A 20678-nucleotide genomic window follows, 5' to 3' on the forward strand; every position below is an offset into this window, starting at 1 on the left:
TTTCATCTTTCTGTGAACATCAATATAAACTCTTATGTAATCGAATGATTTGAGTCGAGAAAAAGATTTAGGCTTAGCCCAACAAAATTTATCCCAATAAACCAAATATAGTAATAAAAAATGGAGTTGTGATTGGTAACTTGCGATTCAGATTATCTTTTATCATGCGAATAACGTTCAAGATTTACAAATAATCTCAATAATCAATAATAAACCAGATATCATATTTCATATTACTATTTATAATATACATGGACTATTTATGTAATTTTACCTTATTAAAGTGGTTAGTCATATACTTGCCTCCTGTTACATAGATACACATGTCAACAAGAACATGTGCCACTCAAATTTTCATGCCACGCAAAGACGCATTGTTTTCATATATACCATGATGATTAGAACACGCAATTTTCACGAAAATGGAAAAAGTCGAACGAGATAAGGAGCAGACAAAAGTGGTGGCGGATGACGCAGCCGGCAGCCGCAACGCCAACGAAAATAGACTGAGCCACCCCATAATTTCAACCATGGAGCCTCTCACTCACGAAGCATACGGCGGTGGAATGTACGGCAAAGATGACGATAAGCCACCACTTAAAAATCCAAGGCAACCACCGGCAAGTGAAACCCAAAGCGCCGATGGACCTTCAGATACAACTCCGGTGGTACTTAAACATAAACCACCTCCGTCTTCTGGCGTTAGGGATATTGACATCACCGGCCAATCTTACATCCAGTAGTCTATCAAGAAATATTTTAAATTAATTACTGTTTATGCAATCCATATATAGACATTATCTCCGGTATTATTTTATCTTGTAGATGTATTTTGTCCTGTAAACGTAGAACTCTTATGTATTACGTACTATAAATAATAATATGCACGAGCTTCGGTTTTTTTTTTTTGAACGGAGAAAAAAACTGATGTTATTCATTTTTTTTCGTGTTTGGGTTCCATCATATAGATTTTCGGGTTGCATAGATCGCGAGTTTTGAGTCCAGTTGATTTGTAATTCATGTATTTTTGTTTCTGCGATACTTAATACGTATGATATTTTAGTTATTGGCATAGATTTATCTTTTGTCATGCTATGGGTCATGGGATGAGTAAAGTTCTAACTCATTTTGGGCTAAACTCTTGTGTAAAATTGAGTCCGAGTGATTTGAGTCGAGAAAAGATTTGGGAATAGCTCAACAAAGTTAAATCCCCAATAAATCCAATCCATACTAAATGTATTCTTTTTGGCCACGTGTGATTCTCATTGATTTCAGGTTATTTTACATAAATTTCATTAGAAACAAATAAATAAATCACCTAGTGATTTTTTCCCGTTTTATTAATTGGGTGGCTGCCAGTTTGTTATATTGATCAGAAAATTGAAGCCTCGCAGGAAAGAAATTGATGCCGAAGGAAATCGAATTCAAGACCTTCAAGGAATGTGCAGCGTCTAAACCACCAAGTTAAGACCTTTTTGACCTGACCGCAATATAGATATACGATGGAAGAAAGTTGTAATTATACATGTTCATACGATACAAACATATCCCAAAACATATTGGAGAGCTATATTTTTTCTTTTAGGTAATAATTAATTTAAAAGGATAATATATTTTTTAATTTGTACATATTTGGTCACTCAGTTCTTATGATCGGCTACTTCATGTTAAGTCGGAAAAATGACTTAATAGAGTAATATATTTTTCAGTTTGTATACATTTAGTCTTTAATGTTTTTTGTATATATTTAGTCTTTATGATCGGTTTCTTCATATTTTGCCCACGACATCCTATGTAGGACAATCATTATTTGAGGTGTTCTCATATATAATTCCTCATTCACTTATATCTGTAACCTAATTCACGAATCAGTCAATAATGTTAGTGCCCTAGTTTCCTCGAAGCAGAAGATGTTATCGGCTTTGGTTTCATGACTTTCATCTAACTGCATAGCACACATCGAGATTCTTTGTGATTACTTCCTTCTAACTCGAATTTATACTTTCAAGACAAAGAATCTCGTTGTTTGCTATGGAGATATATGAAACTGAAGTCGATGACATCTTATGCTTGAAGAAAACTAGGCCACCAACATTATTTGACCGATTCGTGAATTAGGTTTACCGGTATAAGTGAAGGACGAGCCACGTATGAGAACACATCATTAATGATTGTCTCACGTATGTTGTTGTGAGCAAAATATGAAAAACCAGTCATAATAACTAAATATGTACAACAACATTAAGGACTAAATGTGTACAAACTGAAAAATATATTATTATATTAAGTCATTTTTCCGGCTTAACATGAAGTAGCCGGTTGTAAGGACTGAATATGGACAGAAAAACAAATTAAATTTTCAAATATGGACAAAAAAATTTCATGACTAAATATGTATAAATCAAAAAGTATACTACTTTTCCAAATCTTTATCTCTTTTCTTTCATTTGAGTCATATTTCATGTGAGTCGTAATGACAAACTTTTTCATTATCAACAAATTTATTTACTTCCCTCCTTACATAAACTTACATACACAGACTCTCTAATAATGAAAACTTCGTTGCAACCCTTCAATATGTTTTAATAAACATGTTTTCTTTATATATTTAGATATTAATAAATACTTTTTAAATATATAAAATTTAGATATTAATAAATACTTTTTAAATATATAAAAATATGTTTGTATTTAAATATATATTATATATGTATTTTATCATTTGAATATTTATTTTTATAAATAAAAATTCTTTACACATTTGAATATGTTTAAAAACATTATTTATACGCTTAAATATTAATAAAAATGTTTTCTTTCTATAAAACCGCACAAAAATTATTTTACTGAAAACTATACTTTATTTTTGTTAAAAAAATATATTAAATACAATAGAATTCATATTTTTTTCTTTATATAAATATAGATTAGTGATGACACATTTTCATGTTTCTTTTATTGAAATTCATAGTTTGGAGCATAACATAAAAGCATCCACAATTCATTTAGGTGTTGTTTGTTTTTTCTGAGAGAAAATGTCTGCAGTCTGCGGACCACATCTGTAGACCTCTGCAATAGAAGAGATGGATCAAACGTCTGCAGTCTGAAAAAAGAAAATTGTTTGTTTTTTTAACATCTGCGGGCTACTAAAATAAACTGAAATCTAAATAAACTGAATTTTTCCAAATTTCAAAGTGATTTTTTAATATTTTTATGACTTTGTTATAAATAATTAACGAATCTAGATCAACTTTTATGTATTATTGTATAAAAAATAAAAATAAAATGGTATGAATTAATGTATATATTTAATAAAAACCAACAACTTTGGTTGCAAAGTTATAACTAAACATTATAATTAGTGATCAAATAATTTGATACATAACTGGATGGAAATAAACTTCAATTTTTTCAATTAAATCCATTAAAAATGTACAATAAATATTTTCTCGAGAAATTGACGATACTGTATTAAATAATGTTTTACAAAATTTGGCAAACAAATATAAGAATATATTATGATTTTTTTTTCATATTTATATAAACAACTTCAACGACTATTATTGTAATAATCGTTATTTATAAATTTGTCAAAAATATCATGTTTGTATCGTCGAACGTTTTTTTTAAGTTTTGTAATTTTTTTTTCAAATTGTTTATCATTAATAAAGTTGGAAAAAATATAAATTAAAAAAAACTTAAAAAAAATAAAGATATATATGTTTTTTTTAGGGTAGAAGATGTCTGAAGATGTTAGAAGACTCTGGTCCACATCTGCGCCAAGAAGAGGGCGCGCAGACATTTTTAGGTCTGCAGTCTTCAAAAAAACAAACAGTCTGCGAAGGCTAATGTCTGCGCGTGGTCTGCGCGGCGCAGACAGAAGAGGTCACGCAGATCTGCAGACAAAAAACAAACACTACCTTAGAGTTGAATAGAGTGTCAAGTTAGCAAGAGAATTCAACCATCTTTCATCTTTTAAAAACGAAAATTTTACACTAAAATATTTCATGAATTTTTCAATAAACATTAAAGTCAACCGTTTCTTTTTTATATTATATTTAATTTTATTTTATTGAAATCTTATTCAACTCCTGTTATGGATGCTTTTAAGTTTCAAGTATAAAAGATATTAACAAAAACATAATAACTTATTTTGGACCAGACCCGACCAATTATATATGTTACATTTTTCAAAATGGATTTCGGTTAAAGTTCCACTTTCAATTGATTGACTACGAAGTCCCCATCACGGGTTTGGTTAAATATCTATTTTTTTCAATTTTTATATTTTATAAAAGATTAAAAAAAAGTTAAATTCGGTTAAAATAGGCATTGTCTAGAACCGGTTAAATAAAGCCGGCTTAAGAAGCGGTAACACGGGTTGTACCTTTTTACAACCAGGCCCGGTCAAGGCACAGGCCCATGAACTCAAGGTATATTTATTTGAATGTTTAGGCCTAAAACCCGATTATAAACCATTTAAGGCCCATTAAGGGTCCGGTTATGTGTAAGATCGTCAGAGTTTTCCCGGACCAATCATTGTGGGCATGATCCATGCTTTACTTTAACAAACCATGAATGTTGCAAAGAGGCTTAAACATAAAATACCTAAACTACCCAACCAATATCAAATGAATGAACAATATGTCTATCAAAGAAGAAATACAATTGGCCAAGAAATCTAACACCAAAAAATGAAAATAATGAAACAAAAAAGGCTAGATGAGGTTTGAATCACTGTGAAGGTGGTGAAGAAGGGCCATCTTTAGGAGGTGATGATGAAGAACCAAAATCAAGATATGGGTACACACCCTGACCCGGTGGTTTCTCTTGTGGTTGGATCGATAGCAGCTGACTTGAATCACCAACAACATCAGCCCATCCATAATGTGGTTCCCCCCTTTTAAATTTTAATCAAAAATTCAAAACATATAACTCAAACTCATGTAATCGCGTTTTATTAATAAAACAAAAAATATCTGTCAACTTACTCGTAATAAGTTTCCTCATCTACAACAATATCCCAACTTTCACCCGTTGTGCTTTTCCCATACTTGTGCACCTTTCTGCTAGAAAAAAAAATAAACAATGCCAAATTTGTAAAAACTTAAAAAGCCTTGTTTCTGTATTTATTTGACAAACTTACCCGTTTCCCAAGTGTTCTTCCCCCCATGTCCTTGACCAACCTGATACATACGATTAAAAAGTGTCGATAATTATATTTTAAGCAATTTTTATAAGTTCTTTTTTTAAATAAAAAAATAAGAATAAGACGTACGTTCACCAACGGGGGATACATGCCATGTTTCTCCTTGACGAGAGCCGATACCCGCAAAAAATTTCTCCTCCCATTTGTCTCCCCATTTCGTTCCAAGTTCAGTTTCAGCCCATTTGTCCGTCCTATAAATAAATTTAAAAATAAAGAAAAAGATTGATAAAGACTTTTTGAACTATTTACTTGCTTTTTCTTTATTGGCTATTAAAAATACCATTTTAGAACAGATCCTCTTCCATCATAATGTTCTCCCCATTTCTCCCACCATGATTGTTCATTTAGTCTACCATATTTATGTGCTCCTTTTTCCGTCCAACCCTTCGCATCATATTTCTCCCACCTAATGTCAAAAGACGTAAATGCCCTTCTCGATTGTTGAAAATAGCCCTAAAAAATACATGGGGAAAAACTAAAAAGTGCATACCAATTCTCATACCAACCGGCATTTTCTATGCCTGATTTTGCTTGCTTTTGTGCACTTCTTTCAATCCTTGCCAAATTACTGCAATTTACAGAACCAATTTTGTGTCACTAAGATCAAGATGCATAATTTCTTAAAATTACAATATTAACCTCCATTCGTCTTGGTGAAGAACTTCTCGCCATGTTTCCCACCATGAATCCCCTTGAGAATTTCTTCCGGATTTCTCAACACCTGCATATACATGATACATCGCCATATATTTATATCCATATTTTTTGATTATTTAACTCTTACAAGCATTATATATTTATATTTATACCTAGTTCTTTGTATCCGCTCCAATCACTTTTCTCCCACCACTGTCAATGACATCAACAAATCCAATTAATGCATCCACCTGGGGTGATACTTTATAAGCAAGGTTATATAAACAATGGAGTTCATACTTCATACGTATAATAAGTAATAAATACCGTTTCTTTCCATTCTGAAGAGCCATCATCACTTTTACCACCCATCTTTGTCCATCTACATCTGAATCCATTTTCACCCAGGTCTTCTCCACTTTCTCTGTACCATGAACTACCATCCACATTGGTTCCAGATTCATTCACATGTTCACTCAAACTGATGCCCCAATCCTTCTCGTTTGCAATACCTGTGTCTACAATTACAAAAACAAGTAAATTGAAAGAAATTCTTGTGTTGAAGGATTCAGATTTCAGAAGTTACCTCTTTTTGGTGGAGTGTCACGAGATTGAGGCCCGGAATTTCTTGTGGTGCAGCGTGGAAAGAACTTCTCTTGTCTTGAAGGATTCAGAGATCTACAGCAATTCGAATGCAAGTTAGATTTCAAACTTCAGGGATAACAAAGATGAAGGATTGATGGATAAATCTATGTATGTCCCCCAATTGAATCCCCGTATCGTTTATAAATCTATGTGTGTCCCCCAATTGAGTATTAAGAAAATGAAGGGAGTGTGCTCCTGAAAATACAAAGTATCGGAAAAACGTACTGTGATGATGCAAAGGGCAATGCAGGAGCAGCTTGTACTCGGACTTTGTGACTCTTCTTCTTCAACTCAATCGGCCATTCCTCAGCATTACTCCCACCTTTACGACCCGACCCACCAGCAATTCTCCGGATCGGCACTACCTTGCCGGAACAGCAGTACAAAATTCTACAATCGCTGCCGCGAATCAAAACCCTCCGACGGAGAAGCGCCGTTGGGCGGAAATCCACATCCGACTTCCACAGCCGCAACCCAAATGCCGGCGGCACAGCAGGGGTTGATGCCATTATCGAAATTTGAAATGAATTTGTTCGCAATCACGAGAATGTCATTAAGAACCTAATAGATTTTGCCCAGAAAGACATAAAATTAAAACCCTAGTTTGCAGTTATTCTATTTAAAACCCTTATAACCATAACCTCCTAAATTTTCGAAAGAATTGCGTCGCTCGTCTGATTTTAAACGGGAATTTCTAGACTAGAAAATGCTATCGAAGCTGCAAGGGTGAAATCGGGAGTTTATGAAGAGGAAAAACGAGCAGCAAATCTTTGGGAGTGTGCTCTAGAGACTAGAGTTGTAGTTGTTGGTTGAAGTTGAAAGCTGGATTTCGAGGTTTTGCGTTTGTATGAGAATGGAGATGATCGGAATGGGCGTGTTTTTAAGATGTTTTGAGAATCCCGGAGTTTAAGGTGGGCTCCGCCGTTGATGGTAATAGTATATCCCATTATTCCATTGATTTTTTGACACGTGGCGAGGTCTTTTGACTCGTACATACATGACGTATTATCGAATTAATATGTATAAATAATTAAGAGAAATTTGATCAAAACACCAAATGAAAATGGGTGTTTGAACATTTGTTTGTAGAATGATCATGGGATCTGCAGAGGGGGTCTAAATTTTTTACCTTTTGAGGAATATGAATACTAACGATGAATTAAGGTGGCAGAGGAAAAAACAAAAAAATAAAAATAAAATAAGTTTGTTGCATACTTTCTCAGAGGGGGCTAACCATGGCAAAAATCGGGATTTCATTACTGTTTGAAATTGTATGAAACCTTCGGTATTTGATTTATATTGAATCAATTATATGCTTTTTAGGATGTTTCCTAGGTTAATTGATAAGAAACAGTAATGAAATCCCGATTGTTGTCATGGTTAGTCGAAACCTTCGGTATTTGAAATTGTATGTTTGAAATTGGGATTTCACTATTGTTTGAAATTGTATGAAACCTTTGGTATTTGATTTATATTGAATCAATTATATGCTTTTTAGGGTGTTTCCTAGGTTAATTGATAAGAAACAGTAACGAAATCCTGATTGTTGTCATGGTTAGTCGAAGAACAGCTCCTTAGAGAACAGATGCGCAGAGCACCTTTTGACGAAGTATGCAACAAACCGTTTTGTTTGTGTCTTTTTCTCCTGTCACCTCAATTCCTCGTTACTATTCACAATCCCCAGAAGGTAAAAGGCTTCTGTAGAGCCCCCTCTGCGGATCCCTTGGCCATTCTACAAAACTCAGATTTTAATGATCAAAATGTTCAAACACCTCATTCTCTTTGGTCATTTGATGAAATTTCTCAATAATTAGTTGTTTTTGGTACTAAATGATTTGTTTTAAAGTACAACATTGTATAATTTATGTAAGTATAAATTATTATATGCGGAGAAAAAATGTTATGTAGAATTATTTATTTATTATAATAAAATGTTACAAATTTATATGGTTTACAAATTAAAATAATATTAACTAGTCTGGTTGGTAGAGGGTATTCCCTCTTATGTAAGCCTGAAGTTCAAGGCATTGAGAGTTAATCTAATTGAGGTGTACTAACAATTAACCATCTACGTTACCATTAAAAAAAAATAACATAGACACTACCACATACCTTCTAGTCCATCGGTATCACGTGTTGTTGAATTACAGAAATAAGTTAATAAGTTTATAATTGATAAAACATCAGACCTTGGAGCTTACTGCAGAACAAGTCAAAACATTATAATTAACAATCTCTCACCAACAAGCAAATATAAACAAGCAACAAAACAAGATTGAAGAACTTGAGAAGTTCATTGTGTCTCCTCTGGTGGCAGCTCCTGCAAAACTGGTACCTTTTGCTAATCTGTTTGAAGACTTATCCAAAATTATGCATGAAGAGTTAAACAAGATGAAAGCCTAAATTGATGTTATCCAGGTTTTTACAAAAGCTAGTAAAGAGAAAATGGACGCTCAAGCTAAAAATGTCAGGAAGGCAATGGAAGTTTTTGTACAAATTGTGAAGGAATCAAAGGAATATTTTGAAAGCTTTAAGGAGGTTGTAATAAAGAAAAGTCATTTAAAAAATGTTCGAACTCTCGAAGTTAGTGGATGGATATCCTATCACAAAACCTGAAAGAGGTTTTGTTTATTCGAACAATGGGAAGAAGTAGTTCTTTAGAATTGATAAGAGCTAAAATTATTCTACGGTCGTCCTCAAATATTCGCTGAGGACCATTTTTAATCATCATAATCATCTCTGAAATGAATTTTTGGCCTTGATAAAAATGGCAAGTCATTTTTAGAGAATGGGTTGGAGATTTAAATAGCAGGGTTGAGTGTTCAGCAAACTACATGTTAGGTGTGTCAAACCCAACAAATAATAGGGGTACTATGGACTCCAAATACACTGCTTCAATGAACTAAAAAGCAGCACAAGGCAAGCAGGGTGGATCCTCAAAGACACGGAACAAAAGTCTATACTTTTTTGCACAAGTTACTTTAGGCACAAAGGGGGGGGGGGTATATGCAAAATCTGTTATAATGTAAATAACAATCTCTTTTGAAAACATGCAAAAAACTAAACAAATTTGTAAACAATTTGTTGGAATGATTCTATAACTAGTTCTCAATGTTGTCATTTAACTTGATTGTGACTTGATGTAATGCATGATTGTTATTCTAAGTTGGAACTGAAAGATATTAACACGCTCTAATACCTATTGTTTGCCAAATTATCTAACCAAAACACGCTCTTTGACTAGACCTATCTTTACTAATTCAACCAAAACACGCTCTTTGTAGTGACATAAGAACATGGTTTGGCATGCGGAATTAAAGTTTGCACAATGAACATGGTGATTTGGGTGTTCAAGAGATGTATTGATTATGTATAGTGTTACAAAAAGGATCTAGATCTAGACTACATAAATAACACACACTTACACACTCACTTTTACATCTCTCAAGCACACCTCTACAAGTGGTATGAACCCACTATTTATAGAGGTGTTTACATGTCTCTCTCTCACTCTCTATCTCTCATGTGTCACAAGGCTAATACTCCACATGCAAGTGGGTTTTACAAAAGTCAAACATTACAAAGTCATTCAAGGAAAACTTTGTACCCCAACATTCTCCCCCTCAAAGTTAGGAATGAATGACCCACTTCAAATCTTCCAAAATCGAGCAACTACGCAATCCGAGCCTCAAGGGTGACACATGTCGAAACGAACTTCAATCTTCAATTCTTCCATGATTCTTCAATTTGGGCTTTAGGATGTGAGACCGTATAAACCGAGCATCAACGAATGATCACGAGCTTCTCAAACTCCAAATTGATCACCAAAAGTTGAGCATAAAGCACACCCCAAAAATCTTCAATAAAACCAAACCCATTTCGAATACATCACTTCCGAACTTCCAATTTCATCATCTCGTAAGCTTCAAAAATTAAGGTCACTTCGGTCGTCAAATCCGCGTAATATGAAAAATTCAAGTTCAAATTTCCATATAAATTTTTCCCCCTTTTTATAATCGAAACTTGATTATAAAACCTTCAAGGAAAGAGAACGTGCTCTATTCGGAATTTTTCGTGTCAAAACTCCCCCTTAACATGTGGCATAAACTTTGTGCTTCAATCCGGAAAATCCAAAAAAAAATCAATTTTTAGCTTCGTTCATGGATCGCCTTTGACAAAATTTCTCAAAAATGGGTAGAAATTGTCAATTTCAAAATTCTGCAGTGACCCGGTGCGCCTAAAACAGCAAAATATGCAAAACTCTCCCCCTTTTTCAAAGCTGGGTAGAAAGCGTCAACTTGTACAAACTATAGGGGCCTGAAATGCACTTTCTTCAATTTTCAGCAAAAACAGTCATTTTTCAAATTTGGGTATGAACCGCCAAACATTCGAAGCCTCATGGACTATTTTCAAAAATTCTGCTATTTGTGTTCCAAACATACGAAGAGTTGACCAAACATTCGAAATTTCAGAAAATTTTCGAATTTGGGTGAAAAGTGTCAAACATTCGAAACTCCAATTAATTGTTGAGGTTGCCAAATATTCGAAAGTTTAGGGGCTGAATTCGAAAATTCTGCTTTTTGACCAAAACATTCGAAATTTTGATGATTCATACGAAGCCTTTTTCCATTTGTCAACCATTCGAAACTTGAGGGACTATATTCGAAAATTTTCCTTTTCCATTCCAAACATATGAAATTTTGCAACTCTTCGTACGAAATTATCTCCTCTTCATACGAAAATTTTCCCAAACACACGAATTCGAAGGCATTCGAAGCCTCTTAATGAACAGTAACATCTTAATCATCCAACCTCTGAATCGAATTAACTCACTTCGTACATTCAACCCAAAATCAAATTTTCGTTCTTATAGTTCATCGTGTTTTTTTTTTCGTTTTCAACAGGCATACTTCGAATCGATCAACCCCAAAATCAATAATCGTCCAGGAACCCTTCGAATCTAAAATCCATTTGCTAGATCCATCAAACAACAATCTTTCCAAATTTCCAGTCCAACCATTCGAATTCCAACCCAATCGATCATTTGTTCTAACCCAAAACCACCCTTCGTTCTTAAAGTCATAGATTTGTTATCAAGCATCGATCAATCATTCGAAATACTCAAAATCAACAATTCTTGTTTTAAACCCAATCAATAAAATCATCGACTCCAAAATACCCAGATCGTCGACTCTTGACAATGATCCCATCTCTTCGACCATCAAACCACGATCCCAAAACAATACCAAATCAACCTTCGCTTGTATCATTCAAACTAAATCACAATTTCGACTGCCTTCCTCTTCAATCACTTCATCCCTTGAGATTGAAATCAAATCCCAGCACATCTCGTTCAAGAAACAAATACGAACGAACACAGTGTTCGTTCATCATGAACATACACCCATTTAATTCCAAATTCGAACTTAAACCCAAATTAAGCTAGATTTCGACTCTTACAGCCTCAAAACAACTTTTAACTATCAATTTCATCATACGATTTCACCGATTCGTCTCTTGAATTCCAACTTTTTCACAGTTTGACTTTTTAAAGTCAAAGAACATAAACACGAAATTGATGATTCAAATGACCAATTTTGGATCAAAAAGTGATTTTATCATTGTTCTTCATCACATTCACGAAATCAATTTCTTCATATGCATCGAAATCACAATTCTTTCTTCCCTGTAGATGTGAATCATCTATCAACCACAACAACTCAAATCGAAATAATCAAAGAACCTCACATCAACATCGACTCCGATTCATGAACCCTTCGTTTCTTGACCTCAAGATCTGTTCGTAACTATCAATTTCAGTGATGAAGAACCAAAGCCGACATTGACCAATCGTGAAAGTGTATCGACATAAACGTGTTTGACTTTTAATTTCAAACAGATCCAGAGCGACACACAAATCGAATGACTATCATATGAAATCGTGAACTCAAAACGATTCAATCATCAATCCCTTGCTTTGTAACAAATCAACGATACAATTTCATTTAAGATCGATCGAGAAAAGAAAAAAAATATTAAGAACAAGATGAAGAACTCAAGAACAATCGATTTCAAAATTCATTCTGATTACGACTAAATCGATAAACAGAATACTTGCGAAATATGAAACCCAAGAACTCCGATTTCAAAGAGGTCCATGAATGTACAACATGTTTATGCGTATGGTGCTGAACAAACGACTGAGAGTGAATCAATAGATTTATGGACTCAACCAAAATCAATGAGTTTATCATATCAAGGTAACGAAATGGGCTCAACTCTAGAATGAACAGTAAGATCATTATTTTGGGCTTGAAAGTTAGATCATGAACAGTAACGACGAACGTTTAAAGTTTGGGCTCGATATTTTTAGATCAAAAGAACAATAACGAAATTTATTTTAGGCTTGATCAAAAAAAATTATTGGATCATCAATGGGGTTTTTCAAGAAAAATTTCATCCAATGAGTCAAACGATCACAAATCAAGAACGCAACGCACGAATTCAATGAAATTAAGAGAGATCATAGAGAGAGACTCACCAAAAATTGCTTCAATTGCGACAAAAGTTGCCAAACCGATAATCGTTCTTCAAAAATCACCTTGATCTTGAAGACCCGCTCTGATACCAATTGTAGTGACATAAGAACATGGTTTGACATGCGGAATTAAAGTTTGCACAATGAACATGGTGATTTGGGTGTTCAAGAGATGTATTGATTATGTATGGTGTTACAAAAATGATCTAGATCTAGACTACATAAATAACACACACTTACACACTCACTTTTACATCTCTCAAGCACACCTCTACAAGTGGTATGAACCCACTATTTATAGAGGTGTTTACATGTCTCTCTCTCACTCTCTATCTCTCATGTGTCACAAGGCTAATACTCCACATGCAAGTGGGTTTTACAAAAGTCAAACATTACAAAGTCATTCAAGGAAAACTTTGTACCCCAACATTCTCCCCCTCAAAGTTAGGAATGAATGACCCACTTCAAATCTTCCAAAATCGAGCAACTACGCAATCCGAGCCTCAAGGGTGACACATGTCGAAACGAACTTCAATCTTCAATTCTTTCATGATTCTTCAATTTGGGCTTTAGGATGTGAGACCGTATAAACCGAGCATCAACGAATGATCACGAGCTTCTCAAACTCCAAATTGATCACCAAAAGTTGAGCATAAAGCACACCCCAAAAATCTTCAATAAAACCAAACCCATTTCGAATACATCACTTCCGAACTTCCAATTTCATCATCTCGTAAGCTTCAAAAATTAAGGTCACTTCGGTCGTCAAATCCGCGTAATATGAAAAATTCAAGTTCAAATTTCCATATAAATTTTCCCCCTTTTTATAATCGAAACTTGATTATAAAACCTTCAAGGAAAGAGAACGTGCTCTATTCGGAATTTTTCGTGTCAAAACTCCCCCTTAACATGTGGCATAAACTTTGTGCTTCAATCCGGAAAATCCAAAAAAAAATCAATTTTTAGCTTCGTTCATGGATCGCCTTTGACAAAATTTCTCAAAAATGGGTAGAAATTGTCAATTTCAAAATTCTGCAGTGACCCGGTGCGCCTAAAACAGCAAAATATGCAAAACTCTCCCCCTTTTTCAAAGCTGGGTAGAAAGCGTCAACTTGCACAAACTATAGGGGCCTGAAATGCACTTTCTTCAATTTTCAGCAAAAACAGTCATTTTTCAAATTTGGGTATGAACCGCCAAACATTCGAAGCCTCATGGACTATTTTCAAAAATTCTGCTATTTGTGTTCCAAACATACGAAGAGTTGACCAAACATTCGAAATTTCAGAAAATTTTCGAATTTGGGTGAAAAGTGTCAAACATTCGAAACTCCAATTAATTGTTGAGGTTGCCAAATATTCGAAAGTTTAGGGGCTGAATTCGAAAATTCTGCTTTTTGACCAAAACATTCGAAATTTTGATGATTCATACGAAGCCTTTTTCCATTTGTCAACCATTCGAAACTTGAGGGACTATATTCGAAAATTTTCCTTTTCCATTCCAAACATACGAAATTTTGCAACTCTTCGTACGAAATTATCTCCTCTTCATACGAAAATTTTCCCAAACACACGAATTCGAAGGCATTCGAAGCCTCTTAATGAACAGTAACATCTTAATCATCCAACCTCTGAATCGAATTAACTCACTTCGTACATTCAACCCAAAATCAAATTTTCGTTCTTATAGTTCATCGTGTTTTTTTTTTCGTTTTCAACAGGCATACTTCGAATCGATCAACCCCAAGATCAATAATCGTCCAGGAACCCTTCGAATCTAAAATCCATTTGCTAGATCCATCAAACAACAATCTTTCCAAATTTCCAGTCCAACCATTCGAATTCCAACCCAATCGATCATTTGTTCTAACCCAAAACCACCCTTCGTTCTTAAAGTCACAGATTTGTTATCAAGCATCGATCAATCATTCGAAATACTCAAAATCAACAATTCTTGTTTTAAACCCAATCAATAAAATCATCGACTCCAAAATACCCAGATCGTCGACTCTTGACAATGATCCCATCTCTTCGACCATCAAACCACGATCCCAAAACAATACCAAATCAACCTTCGCTTGTATCATTCAAACTAAATCACAATTTCGACTGCCTTCCTCTTCAATCACTTCATCCCTTGAGATTGAAATCAAATCCCAGCACATCTCGTTCAAGAAACAAATACGAACGAACACAGTGTTCGTTCATCATGAACATACACCCATTTAATTCCAAATTCGAACTTAAACCCAAATTAAGCTAGATTTCGACTCTTACAGCCTCAAAACAACTTTTAACTATCAATTTCATCATACGATTTCACCGATTCGTCTCTTGAATTCCAACTTTTTCACAGTTTGACTTTTTAAAGTCAAAGAACATAAACACGAAATTGATGATTCAAATGACCAATTTTGGATCAAAAAGTGATTTTATCATTGTTCTTCATCACATTCACGAAATCAATTTCTTCATATGCATCGAAATCACAATTCTTTCTTCCCTGTAGATGTGAATCATCTATCAACCACAACAACTCAAATCGAAATAATCAAAGAACCTCACATCAACATCGACTCCGATTCATGAACCCTTCGTTTCTTGACCTCAAGATCTGTTCGTAACTATCAATTTCAGTGATGAAGAACCAAAGCCGACATTGACCAATCGTGAAAGTGTATCGACATAAACGTGTTTGACTTTTAATTTCAAACAGATCCAGAGCGACACACAAATCGAATGACTATCATATGGAATCGTGAACTCAAAACGATTCAATCATCAATCCCTTGCTTTGTAACAAATCAACGATACAATTTCATTTAAGATCGATCGAGAAAAGAAAAAAAATATTAAGAACAAGATGAAGAACTCAAGAACAATCGATTTCAAAATTCATTCTGATTACGACTAAATCGATAAACAGAATACTTGCGAAATATGAAACCCAAGAACTCCGATTTCAAAGAGGTCCATGAATGTACAACATGTTTATGCGTATGGTGCTGAACAAACGACTGAGAGTGAATCAATAGATTTATGGACTCAACCAAAATCAATGAGTTTATCATATCAAGGTAACGAAATGGGCTCAACTCTAGAATGAACAGTAAGATCATTATTTTGGGCTTGAAAGTTAGATCATGAACAGTAACGACGAACGTTTAAAGTTTGGGCTCGATATTTTTAGATCAAAAGAACAATAACGAAATTTATTTTAGGCTTGATCAAAAAAAATTATTGGATCATCAATGGGGTTTTTCAAGAAAAATTTCATCCAATGAGTCAAACGATCACAAATCAAGAACGCAACGCACGAATTCAATGAAATTAAGAGAGATCATAGAGAGAGACTCACCAAAAATTGCTTCAATTGCGACAAAAGTTGCCAAACCGATAATCGTTCTTCAAAAATCACCTTGATCTTGAAGACCCGCTCTGATACCAATTGTAGTGACATAAGAACATGGTTTGACATGCGGAATTAAAGTTTGCACAATGAACATGGTGATTTGGGTGTTCAAGAGATGTATTGATTATGTATGGTGTTACAAAAATGATCTAGATCTAGACTACATAAATAACACACACTTACACACTCACTTTTACATCTCTCAAGCACACCTCTACAAGTGGTATGAACCCACTATTTATAGAGGTGTTTACATGTCTCTCTCTCACTCTCTATCTCTCATGTGTCACAAGGCTAATACTCCACATGCAAGTGGGTTTTACAAAAGTCAAACATTACAAAGTCATTCAAGGAAAACTTTGTACCCCAACATTCTCCCCCTCAAAGTTAGGAATGAATGACCCACTTCAAATCTTCCAAAATCGAGCAACTACGCAATCCGAGCCTCAAGGGTGACACATGTCGAAACGAACTTCAATCTTCAATTCTTCCATGATTCTTCAATTTGGGCTTTAGGATGTGAGACCGTATAAACCGAGCATCAACGAATGATCACGAGCTTCTCAAACTCCAAATTGATCACCAAAAGTTGAGCATAAAGCACACCCCAAAAATCTTCAATAAAACCAAACCCATTTCGAATACATCACTTCCGAACTTCCAATTTCATCATCTCGTAAGCTTCAAAAATTAAGGTCACTTCGGTCGTCAAATCCGCGTAATATGAAAAATTCAAGTTCAAATTTCCATATAAATTTTTCCCCCTTTTTATAATCGAAACTTGATTATAAAACCTTCAAGGAAAGAGAACGTGCTCTATTCGGAATTTTTCGTGTCAAAACTCCCCCTTAACATGTGGCATAAACTTTGTGCTTCAATCCGGAAAATCCAAAAAAAAATCAATTTTTAGCTTCGTTCATGGATCGCCTTTGACAAAATTTCTCAAAAATGGGTAGAAATTGTCAATTTCAAAATTCTGCAGTGACCCGGTGCGCCTAAAACAGCAAAATATGCAAAACTCTCCCCCTTTTTCAAAGCTGGGTAGAAAGCGTCAACTTGCACAAACTATAGGGGCCTGAAATGCACTTTCTTCAATTTTCAGCAAAAACAGTCATTTTTCAAATTTGGGTATGAACCGCCAAACATTCGAAGCCTCATGGACTATTTTCAAAAATTCTGCTATTTGTGTTCCAAACATACGAAGAGTTGACCAAACATTCGAAATTTCAGAAAATTTTCGAATTTGGGTGAAAAGTGTCAAACATTCGAAACTCCAATTAATTGTTGAGGTTGCCAAATATTCGAAAGTTTAGGGGCTGAATTCGAAAATTCTGCTTTTTGACCAAAACATTCGAAATTTTGATGATTCATACGAAGCCTTTTTCCATTTGTCAACCATTCGAAACTTGAGGGACTATATTCGAAAATTTTCCTTTTCCATTCCAAACATACGAAATTTTGCAACTCTTCGTACGAAATTATCTCCTCTTCATACGAAAATTTTCCCAAACACACGAATTCGAAGGCATTCGAAGCCTCTTAATGAACAGTAACATCTTAATCATCCAACCTCTGAATCGAATTAACTCACTTCGTACATTCAACCCAAAATCAAATTTTCGTTCTTATAGTTCATCGTGTTTTTTTTTTCGTTTTCAACAGGCATACTTCGAATCGATCAACCCCAAAATCAATAATCGTCCAGGAACCCTTCGAATCTAAAATCCATTTGCTAGATCCATCAAACAACAATCTTTCCAAATTTCCAGTCCAACCATTCGAATTCCAACCCAATCGATCATTTGTTCTAACCCAAAACCACCCTTCGTTCTTAAAGTCACAGATTTGTTATCAAGCATCGATCAATCATTCGAAATACTCAAAATCAACAATTCTTGTTTTAAACCCAATCAATAAAATCATCGACTCCAAAATACCCAGATCGTCGACTCTTGACAATGATCCCATCTCTTCGACCATCAAACCACGATCCCAAAACAATACCAAATCAACCTTCGCTTGTATCATTCAAACTAAATCACAATTTCGACTGCCTTCCTCTTCAATCACTTCATCCCTTGAGATTGAAATCAAATCCCAGCACATCTCGTTCAAGAAACAAATACGAACGAACACAGTGTTCGTTCATCATGAACATACACCCATTTAATTCCAAATTCGAACTTAAACCCAAATTAAGCTAGATTTCGACTCTTACAGCCTCAAAACAACTTTTAACTATCAATTTCATCATACGATTTCACCGATTCGTCTCTTGAATTCCAACTTTTTCACAGTTTGACTTTTTAAAGTCAAAGAACATAAACACGAAATTGATGATTCAAATGACCAATTTTGGATCAAAAAGTGATTTTATCATTGTTCTTCATCACATTCACGAAATCAATTTCTTCATATGCATCGAAATCACAATTCTTTCTTCCCTGTAGATGTGAATCATCTATCAACCACAACAACTCAAATCGAAATAATCAAAGAACCTCACATCAACATCGACTCCGATTCATGAACCCTTCGTTTCTTGACCTCAAGATCTGTTCGTAACTATCAATTTCAGTGATGAAGAACCAAAGCCGACATTGACCAATCGTGAAAGTGTATCGACATAAACGTGTTTGACTTTTAATTTCAAACAGATCCAGAGCGACACACAAATCGAATGACTATCATATGGAATCGTGAACTCAAAACGATTCAATCATCAATCCCTTGCTTTGTAACAAATCAACGATACAATTTCATTTAAGATCGATCGAGAAAAGAAAAAAAATATTAAGAACAAGATGAAGAACTCAAGAACAATCGATTTCAAAATTCATTCTGATTACGACTAAATCGATAAACAGAATACTTGCGAAATATGAAACCCAAGAACTCCGATTTCAAAGAGGTCCATGAATGTACAACATGTTTATGCGTATGGTGCTGAACAAACGACTGAGAGTGAATCAATAGATTTATGGACTCAACCAAAATCAATGAGTTTATCATATCAAGGTAACGAAATGGGCTCAACTCTAGAATGAACAGTAAGATCATTATTTTGGGCTTGAAAGTTAGATCATGAACAGTAACGACGAACGTTTAAAGTTTGGGCTCGATATTTTTAGATCAAAAGAACAATAACGAAATTTATTTTAGGCTTGATCAAAAAAAATTATTGGATCATCAATGGGGTTTTTCAAGAAAAATTTCATCCAATGAGTCAAACGATCACAAATCAAGAACGCAACGCACGAATTCAATGAAATTAAGAGAGATCATAGAGAGAGACTCACCAAAAATTGCTTCAATTGCGACAAAAGTTGCCAAACCGATAATCGTTCTTCAAAAATCACCTTGATCTTGAAGACCCGCTCTGATACCAATTGTAGTGACATAAGAACATGGTTTGACATGCGGAATTAAAGTTTGCACAATGAACATGGTGATTTGGGTGTTCAAGAGATGTATTGATTATGTATGGTGTTACAAAAATGATCTAGATCTAGACTACATAAATAACACACACTTACACACTCACTTTTACATCTCTCAAGCACACCTCTACAAGTGGTATGAACCCACTATTTATAGAGGTGTTTACATGTCTCTCTCTCACTCTCTATCTCTCATGTGTCACAAGGCTAATACTCCACATGCAAGTGGGTTTTACAAAAGTCAAACATTACAAAGTCATTCAAGGAAAACTTTGTACCCCAACACTCTTAGATTGTATTGAAAAACTGCATTAAGTTTTGTACAGGTTTCCTAACAATGCTCATTTCTTCTCATACGGTCGGAAGTGTGAAAACATGTGATATATGTTCTACAATAACACAACATATTGTTTGTTACTAATCATTAACTTTATAGAACGATTAGGTGCCCTAAAAGTTAATTAACTACACAAGAATTTAATTAATATAAGTTGTCAATCAAACATAAATCAAATTCAAGGATTCTAGTTTAAACAAGAACATAATCACTAAAATAGAATCATAAACCAAATATCAAGCAATATACTTCAAGTCAAGCAATCAACATGTTGTGAACAAGAATTAGAAATCAGGGTTTCTTAGCCATACATGGTTAAGAACAAATCAACCAACAAAAAGATGGAATTGGAATTGTTTAATGGTTACAAATGGAAATCAAAAATGTTTGCAATGATTTGTTATCTTCAAAAGCTTCCAAGAATTGCCCAAAATCGTCCTATGTAGCTCTAGAAACCAAATGTC

The 20678-nt window shown here is 34.4% G+C and overlaps 2 protein-coding genes across 3 annotated transcripts; one reads left to right on the top strand and one right to left on the bottom strand.

Moving 5' to 3' along the window:
• The first annotated feature begins 422 nt into the window (after positions 1 to 422).
• Positions 423 to 885, top strand: LOC145139377 (transcription activator-like protein). The gene has a single exon (XM_079073220.1). It carries the CDS (start codon positions 423 to 425, stop codon positions 741 to 743), a length of 321 nt encoding a protein of 106 aa, XP_078929346.1. The 3' UTR covers positions 744 to 885.
• A 3708-nt stretch (positions 886 to 4593) lies between these two features.
• LOC145141239 (protein EARLY STARVATION 1, chloroplastic-like) lies at positions 4594 to 7366 on the bottom strand. Of its 2 annotated transcripts, none has more exons than XM_079074545.1 (11): positions 6716 to 7366; positions 6432 to 6523; positions 6173 to 6363; positions 6019 to 6058; positions 5849 to 5930; positions 5700 to 5777; positions 5490 to 5615; positions 5279 to 5400; positions 5147 to 5186; positions 4992 to 5069; positions 4594 to 4900 (listed from the first exon to the last, which is right to left on the bottom strand). In XM_079074545.1, the coding sequence occupies exons 1-11, from the start codon at positions 6997 to 6999 to the stop codon at positions 4735 to 4737; spliced, it is 1299 nt and encodes a 432-aa protein (XP_078930671.1). In that variant the 5' UTR covers positions 7000 to 7366; the 3' UTR covers positions 4594 to 4734. The 2 variants fall into 2 exon arrangements, with proteins under 2 accessions (XP_078930671.1, XP_078930672.1); XM_079074546.1 differs by having other exon boundaries at positions 4992 to 5066; positions 6716 to 7364.
• Between the last annotated feature and the right edge of the window lie 13312 nt (positions 7367 to 20678).

This window comes from Lactuca virosa, chromosome 9 (assembly GCF_052849685.1).
Source record: "Lactuca virosa cultivar CGN04683 chromosome 9, Lactuca_virosa_CGN04683_v6, whole genome shotgun sequence".
In the NCBI taxonomy this organism is placed as follows: Eukaryota; Viridiplantae; Streptophyta; class Magnoliopsida; order Asterales; family Asteraceae; genus Lactuca; species Lactuca virosa.

Excerpts from the sequence above, each read along its gene's own strand:
- LOC145139377 (XM_079073220.1), top strand. The coding sequence starts at position 423 with ATGGAAAAAGTCGAACGAGATAAGGAGCAGACAAAAGTGGTGGCGGAT.
- LOC145141239 (XM_079074545.1), bottom strand. The coding sequence starts at position 6,999 with ATGGCATCAACCCCTGCTGTGCCGCCGGCATTTGGGTTGCGGCTGTGG. Across the intron at positions 6,364-6,431 it reads TGACACTCCACCAAAAAGAG|ACACAGGTATTGCAAACGAG; the intron begins GTAACTTCTGAA and ends TTGTAATTGTAG. Across the intron at positions 5,401-5,489 it reads AGAGGATCTGTTCTAAAATG|GACGGACAAATGGGCTGAAA; the intron begins GTATTTTTAATA and ends ATTTATTTATAG.